General features: G+C 40.6%; 1 protein-coding gene across 1 annotated transcript in view; it reads left to right on the top strand.

Annotated features, from left to right (window-relative positions):
- The first annotated feature begins 418 nt into the window (after positions 1-418).
- Positions 419-17,366, top strand: part of LOC115439452 (signal transducer and activator of transcription 5B-like) — a 34,482-nt gene continuing 17,534 nt past the window's right edge. The window contains 10 exon segments of the mRNA XM_030163285.1: positions 419-458; positions 1,905-2,040; positions 3,322-3,478; positions 5,662-5,751; positions 5,938-6,115; positions 8,798-8,823; positions 8,825-8,929; positions 10,065-10,216; positions 14,763-14,918; positions 16,073-16,252. Coding sequence (XP_030019145.1) covers positions 419-458; positions 1,905-2,040; positions 3,322-3,478; positions 5,662-5,751; positions 5,938-6,115; positions 8,798-8,823; positions 8,825-8,929; positions 10,065-10,216; positions 14,763-14,918; positions 16,073-16,252 — 1,220 coding nt within the window.

Below are 17,366 nucleotides of genomic sequence, written 5' to 3'. Positions count from 1 at the left end.
GAATGAATGAATGAATGAATGAATCATCAATCAATCAACCTGTCCCCTCTAGTCACAGGCCCACAGACTAGTGGGTTGAGAGCGGGGGGCGGATTGGGGGGGCGTGACAGTAAGCGGATTGGGGGCGGGGCCGTTTTGCGGAAATCTGATAGCATAGATCTAGCAGAAGTTAGCACAAACACTACCGGAACACGGCACCAATTCATCAAACCAGAGTGTAGTTAGTATTCCCACACTTTGATAATTGAACAATTAGATGTAGAGTACATTTTTATGTTATCCATATATCAAAGATTGTGAATTATGACAGATTACTATTGTTACAGTGATACTGCACCGCTAATATGCATAGACATGATTAAACAGTCTTTTATTTGAAATGCCAAGGCGAAGCGATGTGTACCATTTTCCTGTGTTGATGGGTTGTAAACAACAGCTGCTTTACCAGAAACCCGAAGGTGAGTGAAGTTGTCGAAGTGACATGGAACGTCCACAGTAATTACCCAGCGTGTGATCAGTAAGTAGTGTGTGCGGTGTGCTGCTCGTCCATGGTGCTGTTGTAAGGTGTGCTGCATCTCTTATAAGGTAAGATGGAAATCCAAACTAGCAACTTGTGGCGCGCGGACTGGAGAGTTTTGAGTTGAGCGCTGTCACGTTAGTGGGAGCCCCTCCTCTGGGTTAGCTTAGCCTGCTAGCTAGCGTCATCCTGATGGTCCTCCCAAAGCAATAAACTTTCACTAACACGACACTCAACATGTCTAAATTGTTCGGAAAACGGAATGGAATAACATACGTTACTGTGCACAAGTAGTTTTCCTCTGTAACTGTTTAGATCCACTGTAATGCTCGCCATGTGAGCTGTTAGCTTAACCATCCTCCAGTCTCCTGGAGCAGCTCCCTCCTTCACTGTTACTGAGGATGCTCCTCTTAAAAAGTATGACAAAGTCAGCCCAAACACTGAGGGACATCTGCACCAGTCCGTTTCAATTACTTTTCTTTACATTTTTTTTTCTTTTCGAACTTGCCTGTAGTAACTTAAACCATCAGGCAAATGAAATGAAAGTAAAATGTGTGTGTTAGAGTGGACCAAAGGATGCACAGATGAGAACATACAGTGTCTGACCCTCACTCTCCACATGTCAGGATCCTCTTTATCCTGATGGAAGTTATGTGATAAACATGTGGAAAAATGAATTCGAATGCAAACTATTGTTTGAGTTTCATCTCATTTAAAGTTTCTGTAGATTGTGTATCCCAACAGTTGAGAGAAAGTGTAGTTTGTGTTTGTTTCTGTTCTGTTTGGGTTGGTACCATGTGGTTTATGTTTGTTTGTTTCTGTTCTGTCTGGTTGGTACCTTGTGGTCTGTGTTTTATTTCTGTCTGGTTGGTACCATGTGGGTCTGTGTTTGTTTCTGTTCTGTCGATTGGTACCATGTGGTCTGTGTTTTTTGTTTCTGTTCTGTCTGGTTGGTAGCCATGTGTCTATGTTTGTCTCTGTTTCTGTCTGATTGGTACTAATGTGGTCTGTGTTTGTTTCTGTTCTGTCTGTTGGTACCATGTAATCTGTGTTTGTTTCTGTTCTGTCTGGTAGTACCATGTGGTCTGTGTTTGTTTCTGGTCTGTCTGGTTGTACCGATGTGGTCTGTGTTGTTTCTATTTGGTTTGTACCATGTGGTCTGTGTTGTTTCTGTTCTGTATGGTTGGTACCAGGTGGTCTGTGTTGTTTCTGTCTGGTTGGTACCATGTGGTCTGTGTTTGTTTCTGTCTGGTTGGTACCATGTTGGTCTGTGTTTGTTTCTGTCTGGTTGGTACCATGTGGGTCTGTGTTTGTTTCTGTTCTGTCTTGTTGGTACCATATATGTGCTTCCTTGTGTTCATGGCTTCCTGTCCTTCTGTTTCCATAGAAACACCATGTCTATGTGATTCAGCCCAGCAGCTGCAGGGTGGAAGCCTTGCACCAGATGCCAGGCTCTGTATGGGCCAACACTTCCCCATCGAGGTGCGACATTACCTGGCCCAGTGGATTGAGACTCAGCTCTGGTACACACAGCTTTGGTTTTCCTGTCATTTTGGGAAATTCTATGATATTTGTCCTACATTTCATTGTAATCATAGTGGGTGGCAGTTCAGAAAATTAAGTCTTAGTTTTTTTAAACTCTGGTGACAGTCACATTGTTGTCAACACGACATCAAGACAAAACATAATTAACCCTGAGATATAGAAGTGGGTCCAAAATGACCTGGTGAGGTGGTTTTCTTACAATATCTTTGGAATAAAAAGTTAGTATTATATCATATTCCAGGCATCCCTAACACTCACTCACTCACTCACTCCATCACTCATTCGTTAACTCACTTGTTCATTCATTCACTCACTCACACACTAACTCACTCACTCACTCACTCACATCGCACATTAACTTGCTCACATCACTCACTCACTCATTCGTTAACTCAAGTGTTCGCCTCATTCACATCACTTACTCACTCATTCACTCACACACTCACTCACTCACTTGGTAACTCACTTGTTCGTTCATTCACTCACATTACGCACTCACTCACTCATTCACTCACTCACTCACTCACTCACTCACTTCACTCGGTAACTCACTTGTTCGCTCATTCCACTCACATCGCTCACTCACTCACTCAGCACTCACTCACTCACTTATGAAGTGTAGAGGGTCCAGACACTCGTCCATCTAAAGGTTGAATACACCTTTTCTTCATTTTAAGTACATGATGGGGACCGTGTTGGAAATAAGTGTACAGTTTAACATGTTATCCCTTGGTTTTATTTTTTCTAATAAGCCATAAATAAATTAACTTAGAACTACATGCTGTATTTGTAAAATCAACAAAAGGCATCATTGCAGTGGTTCCTAACCTTTTTTGACTCGTCACCCCATTTTACCATCACACATTTTTGGCGACCCCAGACATTCAAAACAGACTTTTTTTTTCTGAAATTAATTTGTTTTTGATCCTGTAATAGTTTTCTATACTATGTTTCAAATAAAGGTTAATTTTAGAGAACATTAAGTCTATATAATATATATTATTGTGGACGAGTCAGTAAAGCCAGTGTAGATTACTGCACGAAGGGAGAATTGGCCGTCACTAGTGTGATTGGTTTGATGTGGCGCTACTTAATTATGTTTGGCTGTTCTTACATCTGGTCAAAACATGGACCAATGAATTCTACTGAAATTGTATCGAGTATGTCTTATATTTCTATCGTGGAAAAGTTATATTGCGATATATGTGGTTATTGTTTTATGGCCCAGCCCTACTCTGATGCATGTGTGTGTTGAACAGGGACTCAGTGGAGCTGGACAACCCGTCAGAGGGAGGCCAAGGCCAGCGTTTGTTGGACAGTCCTGGTGCAGAGCTGCAGAGAAAAGCTCAGCTTCAGGGAGGAGAGGATGGCTTCCTCCTGAAGATCAAACTGGGTCACTACGCCAACCAGCTGAAGGTACCAGACAGACGGCAGCCCTGTGTCCTCACATATACTCGTGTAACGTTGGAGCTGTTATGTGATATCTGGAGAACCTTCAGACGCAGGGGGTCTGAACAATGCAACACAAATATAATTCCCAAGTCTTTTCTTGCCTGTTAAAAATATTGTAGCGATTCTCGTGTGTACCACTAGAGCAGTGGATCCCAACCTTTTCTGTCTTCTGACCCATTTTAACATGATAAATTTCTGGCGACCCCAGACATTCAAAACAGACATTTTTGGTAAAATTAATTTGTTTTGATCATGTAATAAGTTTGCTATATTTTGTTGCAAATAAGTGTTAGTTTTAGAGGACACTTATTGTATATAATGCATATTATTGTGGACGGAGGCAGTAAAGCCAGGTGTAGGTTACTGCACAAAGGGAGAATTGGATTTACTTTGGTCAGGATATGTACAGTCAGTCCAGCTGGATTTACAAGGCTGACAATTAATACTAAACAAACAAGAACTCAAACTATGAATTATGAAAGAGCTGCAGCATCTGAAACTGACCACAATGAACACAGATTTTTACGGGCTAACGGCCTCCAGGGGGCACTCTAGCAGGAGTGCAAAAAGCAAAGACAGAGGTGGAAGAGGTGATGAAGAGGAGTTTTTAAGCTTAACTTTTACAATCATTTTGCGTGTCACGCACAAACCTTCAGCATGGAAAGCACACGAAGAAATGCATATGATGCAGCTTTTAAGTTCAAACCAGTCGATCTGTCTAAGAAGGAAATAGAGCTGCAGCGCGGAGGAGGAGAAAGAGACAGAGAAAGTGTGTGACGGAGCCTTTCTGAGGATGTTCAACTCAAACACTGAAGAAGACGACTGCAAGTGGTTTCAATGAGCAGAAGGGAGATGAAGATAGAGATCAATGAACTTTTCTGGGTTTTTAGCTTACTGGCCGACAGGTCATAAGTTATTGTCGTCATGCGGTGTCCGGTGTCCGTCTGTTACAAAAATTTCAATCGTCTCTTCTCCGAAACTACAATCGATGACTCAAAATGGTACAGCTTCTTTATGATGATGTCAACAAAAGTTAGTGAAATTATTTGGATCCAGATCTGATTCTGGATTTGATGTGACTGTGAAAAATTTCCCCATTATAAGAGATAGGAAGTGAATCGATGCAATAACTCAGTAAATATAAATGATATCAAGTTGAAATTTCTACAGTACAGCCCTGATGGGGAGATGACCAAAACATAATGGCCACATGCTGATCAGGATCTTCTTCTGGATCCAGGAACTTATGGAAAATTTAACATGGGATCTTATGGGGAAAAAATTTCAATCGTCTTCTTCTCCGAAACTACAGTTCTGATTGACTTCAAACTTGGTATACAGCTTCTTTATGATGATGTCAACACAAGGTATTGAAATTATTTCCATCGGATCTGATTCTGGATTTGGTGCGACTTTGACAAATTTTCCCATTATAAGAGATAGGAAGTGGATTGATCCAATAAATCAGCAAGTATCAAGGATATCAAGTTGGAATTTGAATTTTTTACAGATCGGATTGGAATATGACCAAAACATGGGCTATTTTTGTAATATAATAAATACACATAACTGAGTGATAAGAAATGGCATCTGGATACATTTCCCAAAGCTTTTAATTTGGCCGTAAACTACAGGGCCATTGGTCCTATTTTTTGAACAAGCCGTGGTTCCTGCTGTTTTACTGCCGTGTTACAGGCACTGTTTGGGAAAAAAGCAGTTAAGGTATGGAAATAAATATTTAAATAATCTATCTGTTTTCCATCTTTCTGTGTAAATATCTCATGTTATAACGTGGACACCTGTGGCTTATAGTCAGGTGTGGCTTATATTCAGGTGCGCTCTATAGTCCGGAAAATACGGTAAATGGACTCATAGATGGATGTAAATGGACTCGTAGACGGATGTAAATGGACTCATAGATGGATGTAAATGGACTCGTAGACGGATGTAAATGGACTCCTAACCCTAACCCAGCATTTGACCTAATGGATCTGTGATGTTTTATACAGTGATTGCGTTAGGGACCAACCACTACATTAACTATAATCAGGTGTGTCACACATAAAGAACTCGGGTAATGGGTGTATGTCAGTTTATCTAATAATGAATCACTTGTGTGTGTGTGTGTGTGTGTGACATGTTTCCAGAGTACTTATGACCGTTGTCCTTTGGAGCTGGTTCGGTGCATCAAACACATTCTACAGTCAGAGCAGAGGCTGGTTCAAGAGGCTACAAATGTAAGTGTCTTGGATACGAAGAGGTCAGGATGATGATGATGATGATGATGATGCATGCTGAACAAGCTGTTGATATTATGACGTGAAAATTCCAAACCCATGCCTGAAAAAGCAGTAACTGAAAACTGATGCCACTTGAAGTCAGTAGGTCAGTGCATGTGTGACCGACCCAAGGTTTGTGTTCAGGCCACTTGTGGCGGCGACGCTCAGTCCATGGACAGCCTGTCACAGCGCCACCAGCAGATTAACCAGACCTTTGAGGAGCTGCGATTGGCCACTCAGGAGACGGAAAACGAACTGAGGAAGCTGCAGCACAGCCAGGAGTACTTCATTATCCAGTACCAGGAGAACCTACGCATCCAAGGTGAGGAGGGCGTTGAAAAGGCTTTTGTGCGTCCAGTGCAATAACTACACCAGGTACCGCACTGGACCCAGGAAAGTGGATAACATTATGAAGCCGGCAAATGTTCATAAATGACTGTAGGTGTAAGGCAAGGGCTTTGGCTAAGATTTTCAGGTCAGTGTTTGGGAAGGAGGTGGGTCAATATGAGCCACATGCTGTGTTTAAGCAGGTTTAAGCAGGAGGGTGATTGATGCTTCAGTCAGTGTCGGCGGGAGTGATCCATATAGCAAAGAATTATTAAACATGTCAAGCAAAATAATAGTTTATTGGAGAACTTTTTATAGAACTCTATAGGGCAGGGGTCTCAAACTCATTTCTTTCAGGGGCCACAATCAGCCCAATTTTATCTCAAGTGGGCTGGACCAGTAAAATAAAAGCATAATAACTTATAAATAATGACAACTCCAAATTTTTATCTGTGTTTTAGTACAAAACCCCCCCCCGTTAAATTATGGAAATACTTACTTTTATAAGCTATCCAAACAAAAAAGAGCTGAATAAGCTGAAAAAAAGGAAATTTCTTGAGAAAAATAAGTGCAATTTTAACAATATTCTGCCTCAATTTATCATTTATACATATGCATTATGGATCGGATCTACAAAGATACTAAACACTTAGTAACAGGCAGAAAATGGTTAAAATTGTGCTTAATTTTCTGTAGACATTTCAGGTTGTTCAAATTTTTTCAGGTTCTTCACATTCTATTGTTAAAGGATAGTTTTTAAATGTAAGCATTTTCATAATTTAATGTTATTTTTTGCACTAAAACAAAGACAGAAATTTGAAGTTGTCATTATTTATAGGCATAGTGTAATTTTTTTTTTCACATCAAACTGAGAAGAAAATATGGAGTCATTATTTTTTGTAGGTTATTCTGCCGTTATTCTTTGGCTGTAGATCATATTAGTCTGTATGTGGAACCTGAACTAAAATGAGTTCCACAGCCTTGACTGTGGAATTTTTGTGCTTTGCAAATTCATCCCATGGGCCAGATTGGAACCTTTGGCGGGCTGCATTTGGCCCCCGGGACACATGTTTGAGACCCCTGCTATAGAGTACCCATCGGGGCCTTACCATTCCGCATTGCCTTTATCGCGTTGATGATTTCTATACGTTGTAGTGGAAGCTCAATCTCAGTTCAAGCACAACACAAGCACTAGTTTACTCAGTCATAATAAATGATATCCCGACAAAATGCTCAATGAGCAGCATAAATCCTGTAACAAACTAAAGATTTCACTATCCGCAACCAAAGCATGCATCACATATCGGCATTATTCTCCATGCTTTCCTCAGTGATTCCACTACTTTGGTTTTGGTCTCACTGTACAGTTTGGGAACTGCTTTCTGGGCAAAATACTTCCATTTGGAAGTTTGTATCTGCGCTCCGGCGTCCGCATCAGAGCATGACAGCCCTGCTCCCAAACACTAGCTTTTAAACCTGTTGGGTGAATCTGATGCTCTGGTAACTGAAAGGCCAAACAGTTAGAGTTTGAGTTTACTGTGTTCCCCTGGTCCGTTCCTTTAAGGGCGTCCGGGCATCACGTGCCACTTTTAAGTTCCCGCACACACGGTGGTTGTGTTCCTGCATTAGTAATAATGAAAAATAATCATTTCTGAACATTGTACGAATCGTTATTGAATCATCATGTGTCGCACACGATGAAGCTAATATCAATGTATTGCACCCCCTACTGAATATGTGCACCACAACGGGATGACCTTCAACCAACCATCAATTTTCCAGGTAGATGGGTTCTGAATGTTGGTGGGTTCCTCAATCAAATGTTTCCTGACCAGTGGATTGGAAGGAGTGGTCCAATTCCCTGGACTCCTGGTTCAGATACCACTGCCCGTGGATTTCTTGGGGTTATGCTAAAGATATTTAGTATGGAACAAAACACGAGACATCACTGACCTGAAGCAAAAGATCACTGACGCCATTGAAGAGGCTGTTCTGTGGCCAACATGGCAACAAGGTGGATTAAATGAGGCAAAAAACCTTCAATATCTACTGTTCATAATTTTCATAATTTACATACTTTTCATAATTTCAATAATTTTCACAGATTTGTTTATTCATTTGCTTTTGTAATAAATGTGTTGAATTGTAGAGGCTTTATGGACACCATCTATTTTATTGTTGCAGTGAATATAAATAATTCATAATTTGACTAGTGTACTAGTAGTCAATGACTAGTCCATTGTTGAAATAGTTATTAGTTGCAGCCCTAGCAGAGCAGAGGTGCATCAGTTCAGTCAAACCCATGCCTGGAATGGCACATACAAAACTGAATTACCAAAATCCAGTAAGTATTACATGGAATGATCAGCATTTTGTCCTTCAGAATGTTTGACATGATGTTTCTCATATTCATGACATTTTTGCTGTTACAGATTCTGCTGTGGTATGAGAACACTTCACAAGCTGTAATAGGAGTAGTGAGACACATGATATTTATAAAAGACATTACAGGTGTGGCAGTACTCTGATTTTTAACCCAGTCACACACTGCAGCTTTAATGAATTTGAATCCTTTCAAGTAAACGACTACAAGCTCTGAAGATCTTTATGACTCATAATGGATGGATGGTCCAGTGGCTGCTGTGTGTAACGTCCACTCTGTCTTGGCCTATGTTAGCTCAGCTCAGCAGCCTGGCGTCGCTGCCCCCCCACTGAACGAACTCAGAGAGAGACCACCCTGCAGAGTAAGAGGGCTACCGTGGAGGCCTGGCTCACCAGAGAGGCCAGCACTCTGCAGAAATACAGGCTGGTAGGACGCCATCACACACACATACACCAGTACACAGGCATTTAAGACCGACCACACACACACACACACACACACACACACAAAACACACATCAGCTGCAGCTCCATGGAAAAGCATTTACTGGAAGGAAATCTAGCAGAATGAAAGCTTTAGGTGCAGCGACGTTGACACATTTACTCCGATTCTGCCAAACAACATCATGTCCACTTTTACAACCATTTATTCTACAACCACTGACTGAGGGAAGCATTGAAGTGAGTAGAAAATATGGATTAAAAAGTCATTTCATTCATTTAAAAATTCTCTTTCTATCTCATTTTCTTCATATATATATATATATATATATATATATATATATATATATATATATATATATATACATATATATATATATATATATATATATATAATTTTTTTTAAAATAATAATAATATAAAATACAATAATAAAATTATATCATTAAACTACATTGATTCAGTCATGATAAAATGTATTATATTAATGGTATTATATTGTATATTATATACGTTATATATATTATATCCAAATAGGAAAAGAGTCCATGTAAAGACCAAAGCCATCAGTTTATTAATCCATCTTTCAGTACTTTTTGATTCCTGTCTGAGTCCACAGTACTACTGAAGGTATCGGTCTTTATAAATAACTAAAAAAAACATGATTCTGCCTTTTTAAAGATTCTGTCTTTTTATCCAACTGTACCTACATAGGCAAAATAGTACATTTATTTGACACTATTGTCATAGCAGGAAATTATACAGGGCGTCCCATAAGTCTCCATACATAGGAGACATAATACATTCCATACATATATGGTTCTAACGTGTATTTCTTTATATTTCTTTATAGTTCTTCAGCAGTGGAGGACACGCATTGAAATGTGTTCCTGACCAAATGGCAGTCATATAGAGCATATTATATAAATAAAAATGGTTTATGTCAAGAAACATTTATTTTTCCTATGTATGGAGACTTATGGGACACCCTGTATTTAACTGCTTCGACCCATATATGCTCTATTTGGTCAACTGGAAACAAGTGAAAGCTAGTGTAGCTGTGCCATGTCCACAGTTGGAATATGAGTGAATGTATTCCACAACTGCCAATGTGTTTTCAGGATTTATCTGAACAGCATCAGAAGACTCTGAACCTCCTGAGAAAGCAGCAGACCCTGATCCTAGATGACGAGCTCATTCAGTGGAAGAGAAGGCAACAGCTGGCTGGAAACGGGGGTCCACATGAGGGGGGGCTGGACGTCCTCCAGTCCTGGTATGGACTGAAAATGTATATTGATAAATATAGGTCAGCTGTGGCGCTGGGTGACGCCACCAGCTCAGACTCTGATAGATGTTAGGGTCTTCTGTTTAGAAAGGAGGGGTCCAACAGATTCTAGTTCAGGGGCCACATTCAGCCCAGTGTCATCTGAAGTGGACCGGACCAGGCAAATAATAACATTGAACAAACATTTAATTACACCATGAATTATAGGCCTGTAACGGTACACAAGATTTTCGGTTTCGTACGTTTTCGGTTTTCAGAGCCACGGTTCGGTTTTCTTTCGGCTCGGTGTGGGAAGAAAGAAAACCCCTCAAAATGTCTATTAATGCATTTATGAATTTTTTTAACATTTTTCCCCCAATTTTTGGACACAATAGAATATAGAAAAACAGGAATAATATAATTCTGCTGCTACAAATTAAATAGAAAATAAAATTAATTATTAATATTACTAAATGTATTTTAAACATTAGTATTGCACTTTTCCCTGAAAGATAGTTTTGAACAAACAAGAAAAATCTAATCACAGTTCTGTCAGTTCACATTCTGCATAAAGATAACAAAAAAATTCCACATGAAGTGCAACATTAACAAGAGGGTAAACTGGTATTCTGTTTAAACAAACTGAAGAGAAACGCTGACAACAAACTTAACCAAATTATTTATTTTAGGACAGAGAACAAACTATTTAGGACACTGTGTGTATTTGTGTGTGCCTGTGTGCACGGGGGATTTTTTTTTTTTTTTCCTGAGCCAGGGGGTAGGGGGGGTGCGCAGTTATATACCTGGGGGTGCGGTCCATAACTAACGTAACAACCGCTGTTGTGAAACGAAAGTGAAATTTTACATACTTTCAACTTTCTATTTATTCCTCTATTATACAGTGTACGTGATAGACAGACAGACAGACAGAGCTAGTGTCAGTGTTTTAGAACTACCGTAGTTCCTAGGGGCCAAACAACGTCCGTCTTATTACTGTCTCTTTCCTCATTGTTGTCTTTCACCTGAACCTGAACTGATCCAAACTGGACTGTACTGATGGTGGAGGGTCTTCAGTCTCTTCCTTCCAGGTTCACATCATATTTGTTGTTTTTTTTTTTAACCTTATATCAGCTGCTATTTCATATTTTGGGTCAATGTGTGCTCCTTTATTAAGTCCGTGTGAAATTTGCGCGGATTTAAAGTTCCGCGTCGAACGACATCTTTCCTTCCTTTTTCTTTTTTCTCATCATACTGTGCCGTTTCGGTACAGCTGTGTACTGAACTGTACTGAGGTGTGTACCGAAATGGTTCAGTTTGGTACGTTTACCGTTACAGGCCTAATGAATTATACATGTTTTCATCTACAAACTATCCTTTAAAATGTAAACAACTATGAAGAACCTGAAATTTTGAAAGAAAAATAAATGTAATTTTAACAATACTAGATTAGATTCCTGTAGCGCTTTTCAAGGCACCTAAAGCGCTTTACATTATTCACTCACACATTCTCACTCTGGTGGTTATAAACTGGACACAAGGAAGGTGAAGGTGCCTAAGGACTAGGACGGAGCAGGATTCGAACCGCCAACCCTTCGGTTACTGAACATCCCGCTCTACCTCCTGAGCCACAGGCACATTATGTCTGGGCTTATCATTTACACAAGTGCATTACAACCTATAGATGGCATTGGATCTGTCAATACACAAAACATTTAGTAACAGGCAGAGCATTGGTCAAATGACACTTATTAAGACATTTCAGTTTAATATTTGTTCATGTTATTCACATGTTACTGTGAAAAGATAAATGTACGTTATTAAATGTACATATTTTCATGCAGTTGTACTTTTTACCCCCTGGGCCCACCAAAGGGGGTATTGTCATCAGTGTGTCTGCCTGTCCCATCTTGTGAACACTCTAACTCTGGGAAAAAAATTGTTGGAACCTTAAATTCTTTTGCCACACATACATCATGTCTAGAGCTTGGACTGGTTCTGAAATAGGTGACGTTGACCTACTTTGTAACCTACTTTTCCAGGGTCAAATGTCTGAAAGTACCATAACTCCAGAAGGTTCCTTCTGCATTTGTGCAGGAGGGGGTGCTCCACTGTGTGTGACCCAGCAGTCTATCCAGCAGTTGGATGTGTATTTTAAACCTGTCTTTGTTCATTTAAACTTGAGTCTTAATGTGGTGGTGAGTGAGAGTGAATCATTAGTGATTCAGTGATGCGTTTTATTGGAATACTTTGGGAGTTTGTACATATTTTGTTATGTGACAACACTACTCCTTGGCGTTTACATCTGTCATGGAGGGGAGGGAGGTGACACACTGGGAACAGTGACTCTTAGGGTGAAGACACACCAACCCGACTGATGATTGTCACCAGAAAAGGTAGCCTGACTATCAGTCAGCTTCCATCTCCCCGACACGGTCAAAAAAAGAAAGAACACACCAAATCAACTTCCAACTTCAGTGTACATTCTGTGCTTGCGCGAGACGTAAAATGGAAATGACAGAATATCTCTGTAAACCCAGAGCTCGCTGTCATCAGTCATTGTTGTCAGTGTTGAGAAGTCCAGAAGGGTTGTTGTTGTTGTATTTGTTGAACAGATGGTTAGTAATAAGAAGATACTGGTGTTGTCAGCTCTAGGGCTTCTACTGGTGGAAGAAAAAAGATGTTGCAGGTGAAACTTGAGAAGAAATCACACTGTGCTAACAGTGTTGACATCATGGAATGAATGAAGTTCATAGTCAACACTGACTGTCACTCATTCAGATCCGATATGAGCAGTGAATGGACTATTAGAGGGGGGGGGGCTATCCCTCTATAAATCGATTGGTTCGACTGGACAACAGGTAGTAGCTGATTACACATGTTGAATCAGCCGAAAAGACTGGAGACTGCATTAATGACGGCCAATTGAACAGAACACACCAAATAGACTCATGTCACTGACCTTGCCAGACGGCCTGACGACATCCAACCGCCAAAAATCATCTTGGTGCGTCTTCACCTTTAGGCAGGAGTTCCTTCTTTTCCTTGGGACTTCAACAGCAGCTGTGGTACCTGTCAGTATCCCCAGGGAGCTGTGGAAGGTCACACATGTCTGTGCAAATTGTCTGTGGAACCTGCTCGGTCTGACATTTTTACTTTGCACAGTGTGCACACTGCTCTTGAACTGTCAGTGATATTAAAATGCTTCCAAATGTGACTTATTTTCTTTTCCTCACTGTTGCAGCGTGTAATCTGTTGCACAGACATCTGTAGCTCTAACTGGTCTCCCTCACTCCTATTGGTGTGCCCACTGTGACCCCTCCCCTTCCTCTTCTGCACAGCATGGGCACACAATAGCCACTAAATATCTTGACCAACCATGTGCTGCTTCAACAGAAAAAAGATGAGGGACAAATCAAACCTGCTCCTTTTCAGGGCAAGGGGGTCTGGCTATGCTCTGGTGTACACCAAAATAAAGAAAAGGACTTGTAGTTGTCATTATTTATAGGTTATTATGATAGTGTTTGACTGGTCCGATTTGCTTGAGACCAAAATAGGGCTGAATGTTGAACCTGAACTAAAATGATAGATTATTAATATCTTCAGTGTAATTTGTGCATTTCACAGGCCACATTAGACCCTGCAGTGGGCCTGTTGTGGCCCACGGGCCATATGTTTGACAGCCCTGGTTAAGAGAGAATGTACACATCTTGACATTAAAAACATTTAAAAAAAACCCAGCAACATCAAAACTTTCCTAATTTGCAAATATTGCTTCAAATGGTCCATTTAGCAGCGTGATGATGGTATTTTACATAGAATGTTGTACTAACCTTTGAGTTTGAAGCATCACTGTTGCTAATACAGGTCACAAGGCTGCTCAGTCTGTCTGAGGCGTTTTACAGCTGCAGGGTTAGGGTTAGGGTTAGTACGGTGAGGGGTTAAGTTTAGGGTTAGTAGGGTTAGGGGGTAGGTTTAGGGTTAGTGCAGTGAGTCTGATTTCCACAGATCCATGAATGCTTTGGAGTTATGCTGGTGTGAATACACCTTTGTGTCACTATAAAACTGTAGTGGGACAAATGAAGCAGCCAGTCTGGGTAAGTAATGAAAGCACTGTAGCTGTGTCTACAGGAACATGTGGACTGGATTTGACTAGATTTAGGTATTTAAGTCAATATTAGAATAATTTGGTCCAAAATGATGCAGAAATGCAGAGTTTTTAGTCAGTTAATTTGCTGAGAAAATGGTAATATTGGATTTTAATATGAGCTTTTGCTAAAACACACAGGCCTAAGTGTGTTACAGTTTGGTTTCCATAAATGTATAATATGCATAAAGACAATCAGACTGCAAATAGAAGTGAATGAACCTCCATCCATCCATGGGTTTTCTGGGCCTTGTGTTTCTAGTGAAGGTCTGTGTTTCCTGGAGCTGATGAGCAAAGGCAGGGTACATCCTGGAAATGCTTCCAGTTCATGGCAGGGCTTTAGTTCATGTATGTCCTGTCTGTGGTGTGCACTGGTGTGGTGTCATGTTGCCTTGTCCTTGTGTTATTCAGGTGTGAGAAACTGGCAGATCTGATCTGGCAGAACCGGCAGCAGATCCGGCGCTGCGAACATTTGACCCAGCAGCTGCCTCTTCCTGGCCCCATGGAGGAGCTATTGAGCAAACTCAACGCAGACATCACCGACATCATCTCTGCCCTGGTCACCAGGTGAGGAAATGCAGCAAATAACCATCAGAATGATGATGAGCGGGACAGATGGACAGACAGACCATCTGTCCATGTGTACAGACTGACCTCAGGCAGAGGTCAGTTTATTCTAAAGTAAAGTTAAATGTGTCTGGACAGATGTCCTCTATCTGTCCGTTCAGCAGTGAAGCTGTAAATCTTTGAGAAGGTGTTTCTCTGTCCAGTGTGTGGTGGAGAGGATGGTCATCATTGTCCGTGATGGAGATCAGTTTGTTTAGCGTCCTTCTCGTCACACTGTCCTGCCTCAGACCTATTACAGATCCAGGATGATTTTTATCAAGTCTGTTGGTGTCACTGCCTCTGATGCTGCTGGCATCTGTCCACAACAGACTGGTAGAAGATCTCCAACATCTGTCCATAACAGACTGGTAGAAGATCTATAACATCCGTCCATAACAGACTGGTAGAAGATCTCCAACATCTGTCCATAACAGACTGGTAGAAGATCTATAACATCTGTCCATAACAGACTGGTAGAAGATCTATAACATCTGTCCATAACAGACTGGTGGAAGATCTACTACATCTTGTTGCATATATTGAAGGATCTCCTCAGATAGTCTGCTCATCCTCTTCTCATTCACAGCCTCTGTGATAGATTTGACTGAGTTTCCTAAAACAGTACTATTACAAGTTGAAATTAAGTCCTTTTCACTTGTGTCTGAGTCCTCTGTAACTCTGGTATCATGCATAAATGAAGACCAATCAGTTTGTCAACAGATGCAGATTTGCCATAGAAGACAAGTGTCCATCTTAATTCAACCGAAATCATGTGACATGCTTTAAAACATTCCAGTTTACAGTAAAGGTTCCCTGAGTTCTCTTGAGTGGGGTGATAACCAAGCTGCTAAATGAAATTACAAAAGGACTCACAATAACAGGCACATAACGTTTCACTACATTTTGCAGATTCAATTAAAAACAAGCTCAGCCTCCAACTCACGTTTTTAATGAAAAAGTATCTTTCATGCTTAAATTTTTAATCAGCTTCTTATTTTGTTTGTTTTGAACTCAGACATTGAACTGGCCCATTAGAATTTGTAACATTAGTATCACAGTTGAACTCCATTAATGAGTATTTAACACAGATTATTATTGTGTCCTGTTCTTTTCAGCACCTTCATCATAGAAAAGCAGCCGCCCCAGGTGTTGAAGACTCAGACCAAATTTGCGGCTACAGTGCGCCTCCTGGTGGGTGGAAAACTCAATGTCCACATGAACCCACCTCAGGTCAAAGCTGTGATCGTGAGTGAGCAGCAGGCCAAAGCTCTCCTGAAGAACGAGAGCACACACAGGTGAGATGAACATGGGTGGATATGCAGGTGCACAAAGAAACAGGACATATATAGATATAAACATGAGTGGTAGGGTGGTCCAACAATCATGGTAAAAAATAAAGTTTCAGATAACCTCAATTAGAACCCTGCATTAGGTTTTGGCATTCAAAAGATGATTTAGAAAACAATTTGGAAGAAAAAGATGTTTTAGAGGTTGCACAAGTTGCTGGAAGTTTCCTGGAAATTGACTAATTTTGCATTTTCAGCATAGCCAAGCTGACCTGCTAAGAGAAGCAGCAGTACTATCAAAACCAAGGTTTTAGTGCTTCATCTAGCAATATATGGATTAAGTCAGGCCGCCGACGTCTTTGGTACTTGAGTGAAGAATTGGTTGGCCTGGCATTCTTCGACTCCAGTGTGACACAAGCAGAAGCAGCTGATGGTTCACAACATGATGGAAAATGAAGGTTGAGAGGTTCCACTAAAGCGTTGTGATACCCTTGTGGATATGCAGGTGTACAAAGAAACACTAGTTTAATTTTAGGTAAATATAGTGGACAGTTGCCTGGTACTATAGATGGACAATAAATTCAACTAACTCACTGAATGTGAGTTTGTGTGTTTGAACTGTGTGGTTTGAGCTGTGTTTGTACTGAGAGGTTGCTCTCCAGTCCACAACACTCACATACCACCATCATGTCAGATTAAAGCAATACCGTATGATGTGGCATTCTTACACTTTTCTTTTGTCATCTTAAAATGCTCCTAATAAGCGTATGTCAAACTAAAATGTAAAAGAAATCCACCAGGTATTGAAACTCAAAAATGTTTAATTCTCATATATTGCTCATATTTCTGATAAAATTCTGACCAATCATTTTATTCGGTCCGAATGAAATAATTGGCCGAACCTGGCTGGGCCTCCTGTCAATCATCCATTATGGCTGTCCAGCATCCGATCCATTATCGCCGTCTCTGCATCCGATATGGGTACCTTTGAATCTGACGCTTCACTGATGCTGCTCCTGCTGTCACTGACCACAGTCTCCTGTCTAGGATGTGAATGGATAGGACTGAAATGCACATGTGGAAGGGAAAAAATGGATTTATTAACAGAAACAACAACTAAGGG

Source organism: Sphaeramia orbicularis, chromosome 19, assembly GCF_902148855.1.
Source record: "Sphaeramia orbicularis chromosome 19, fSphaOr1.1, whole genome shotgun sequence".
NCBI lineage: Eukaryota > Metazoa > Chordata > Actinopteri > Kurtiformes > Apogonidae > Sphaeramia > Sphaeramia orbicularis.
This window is presented reverse-complemented; position numbering and strand designations above follow the sequence as displayed.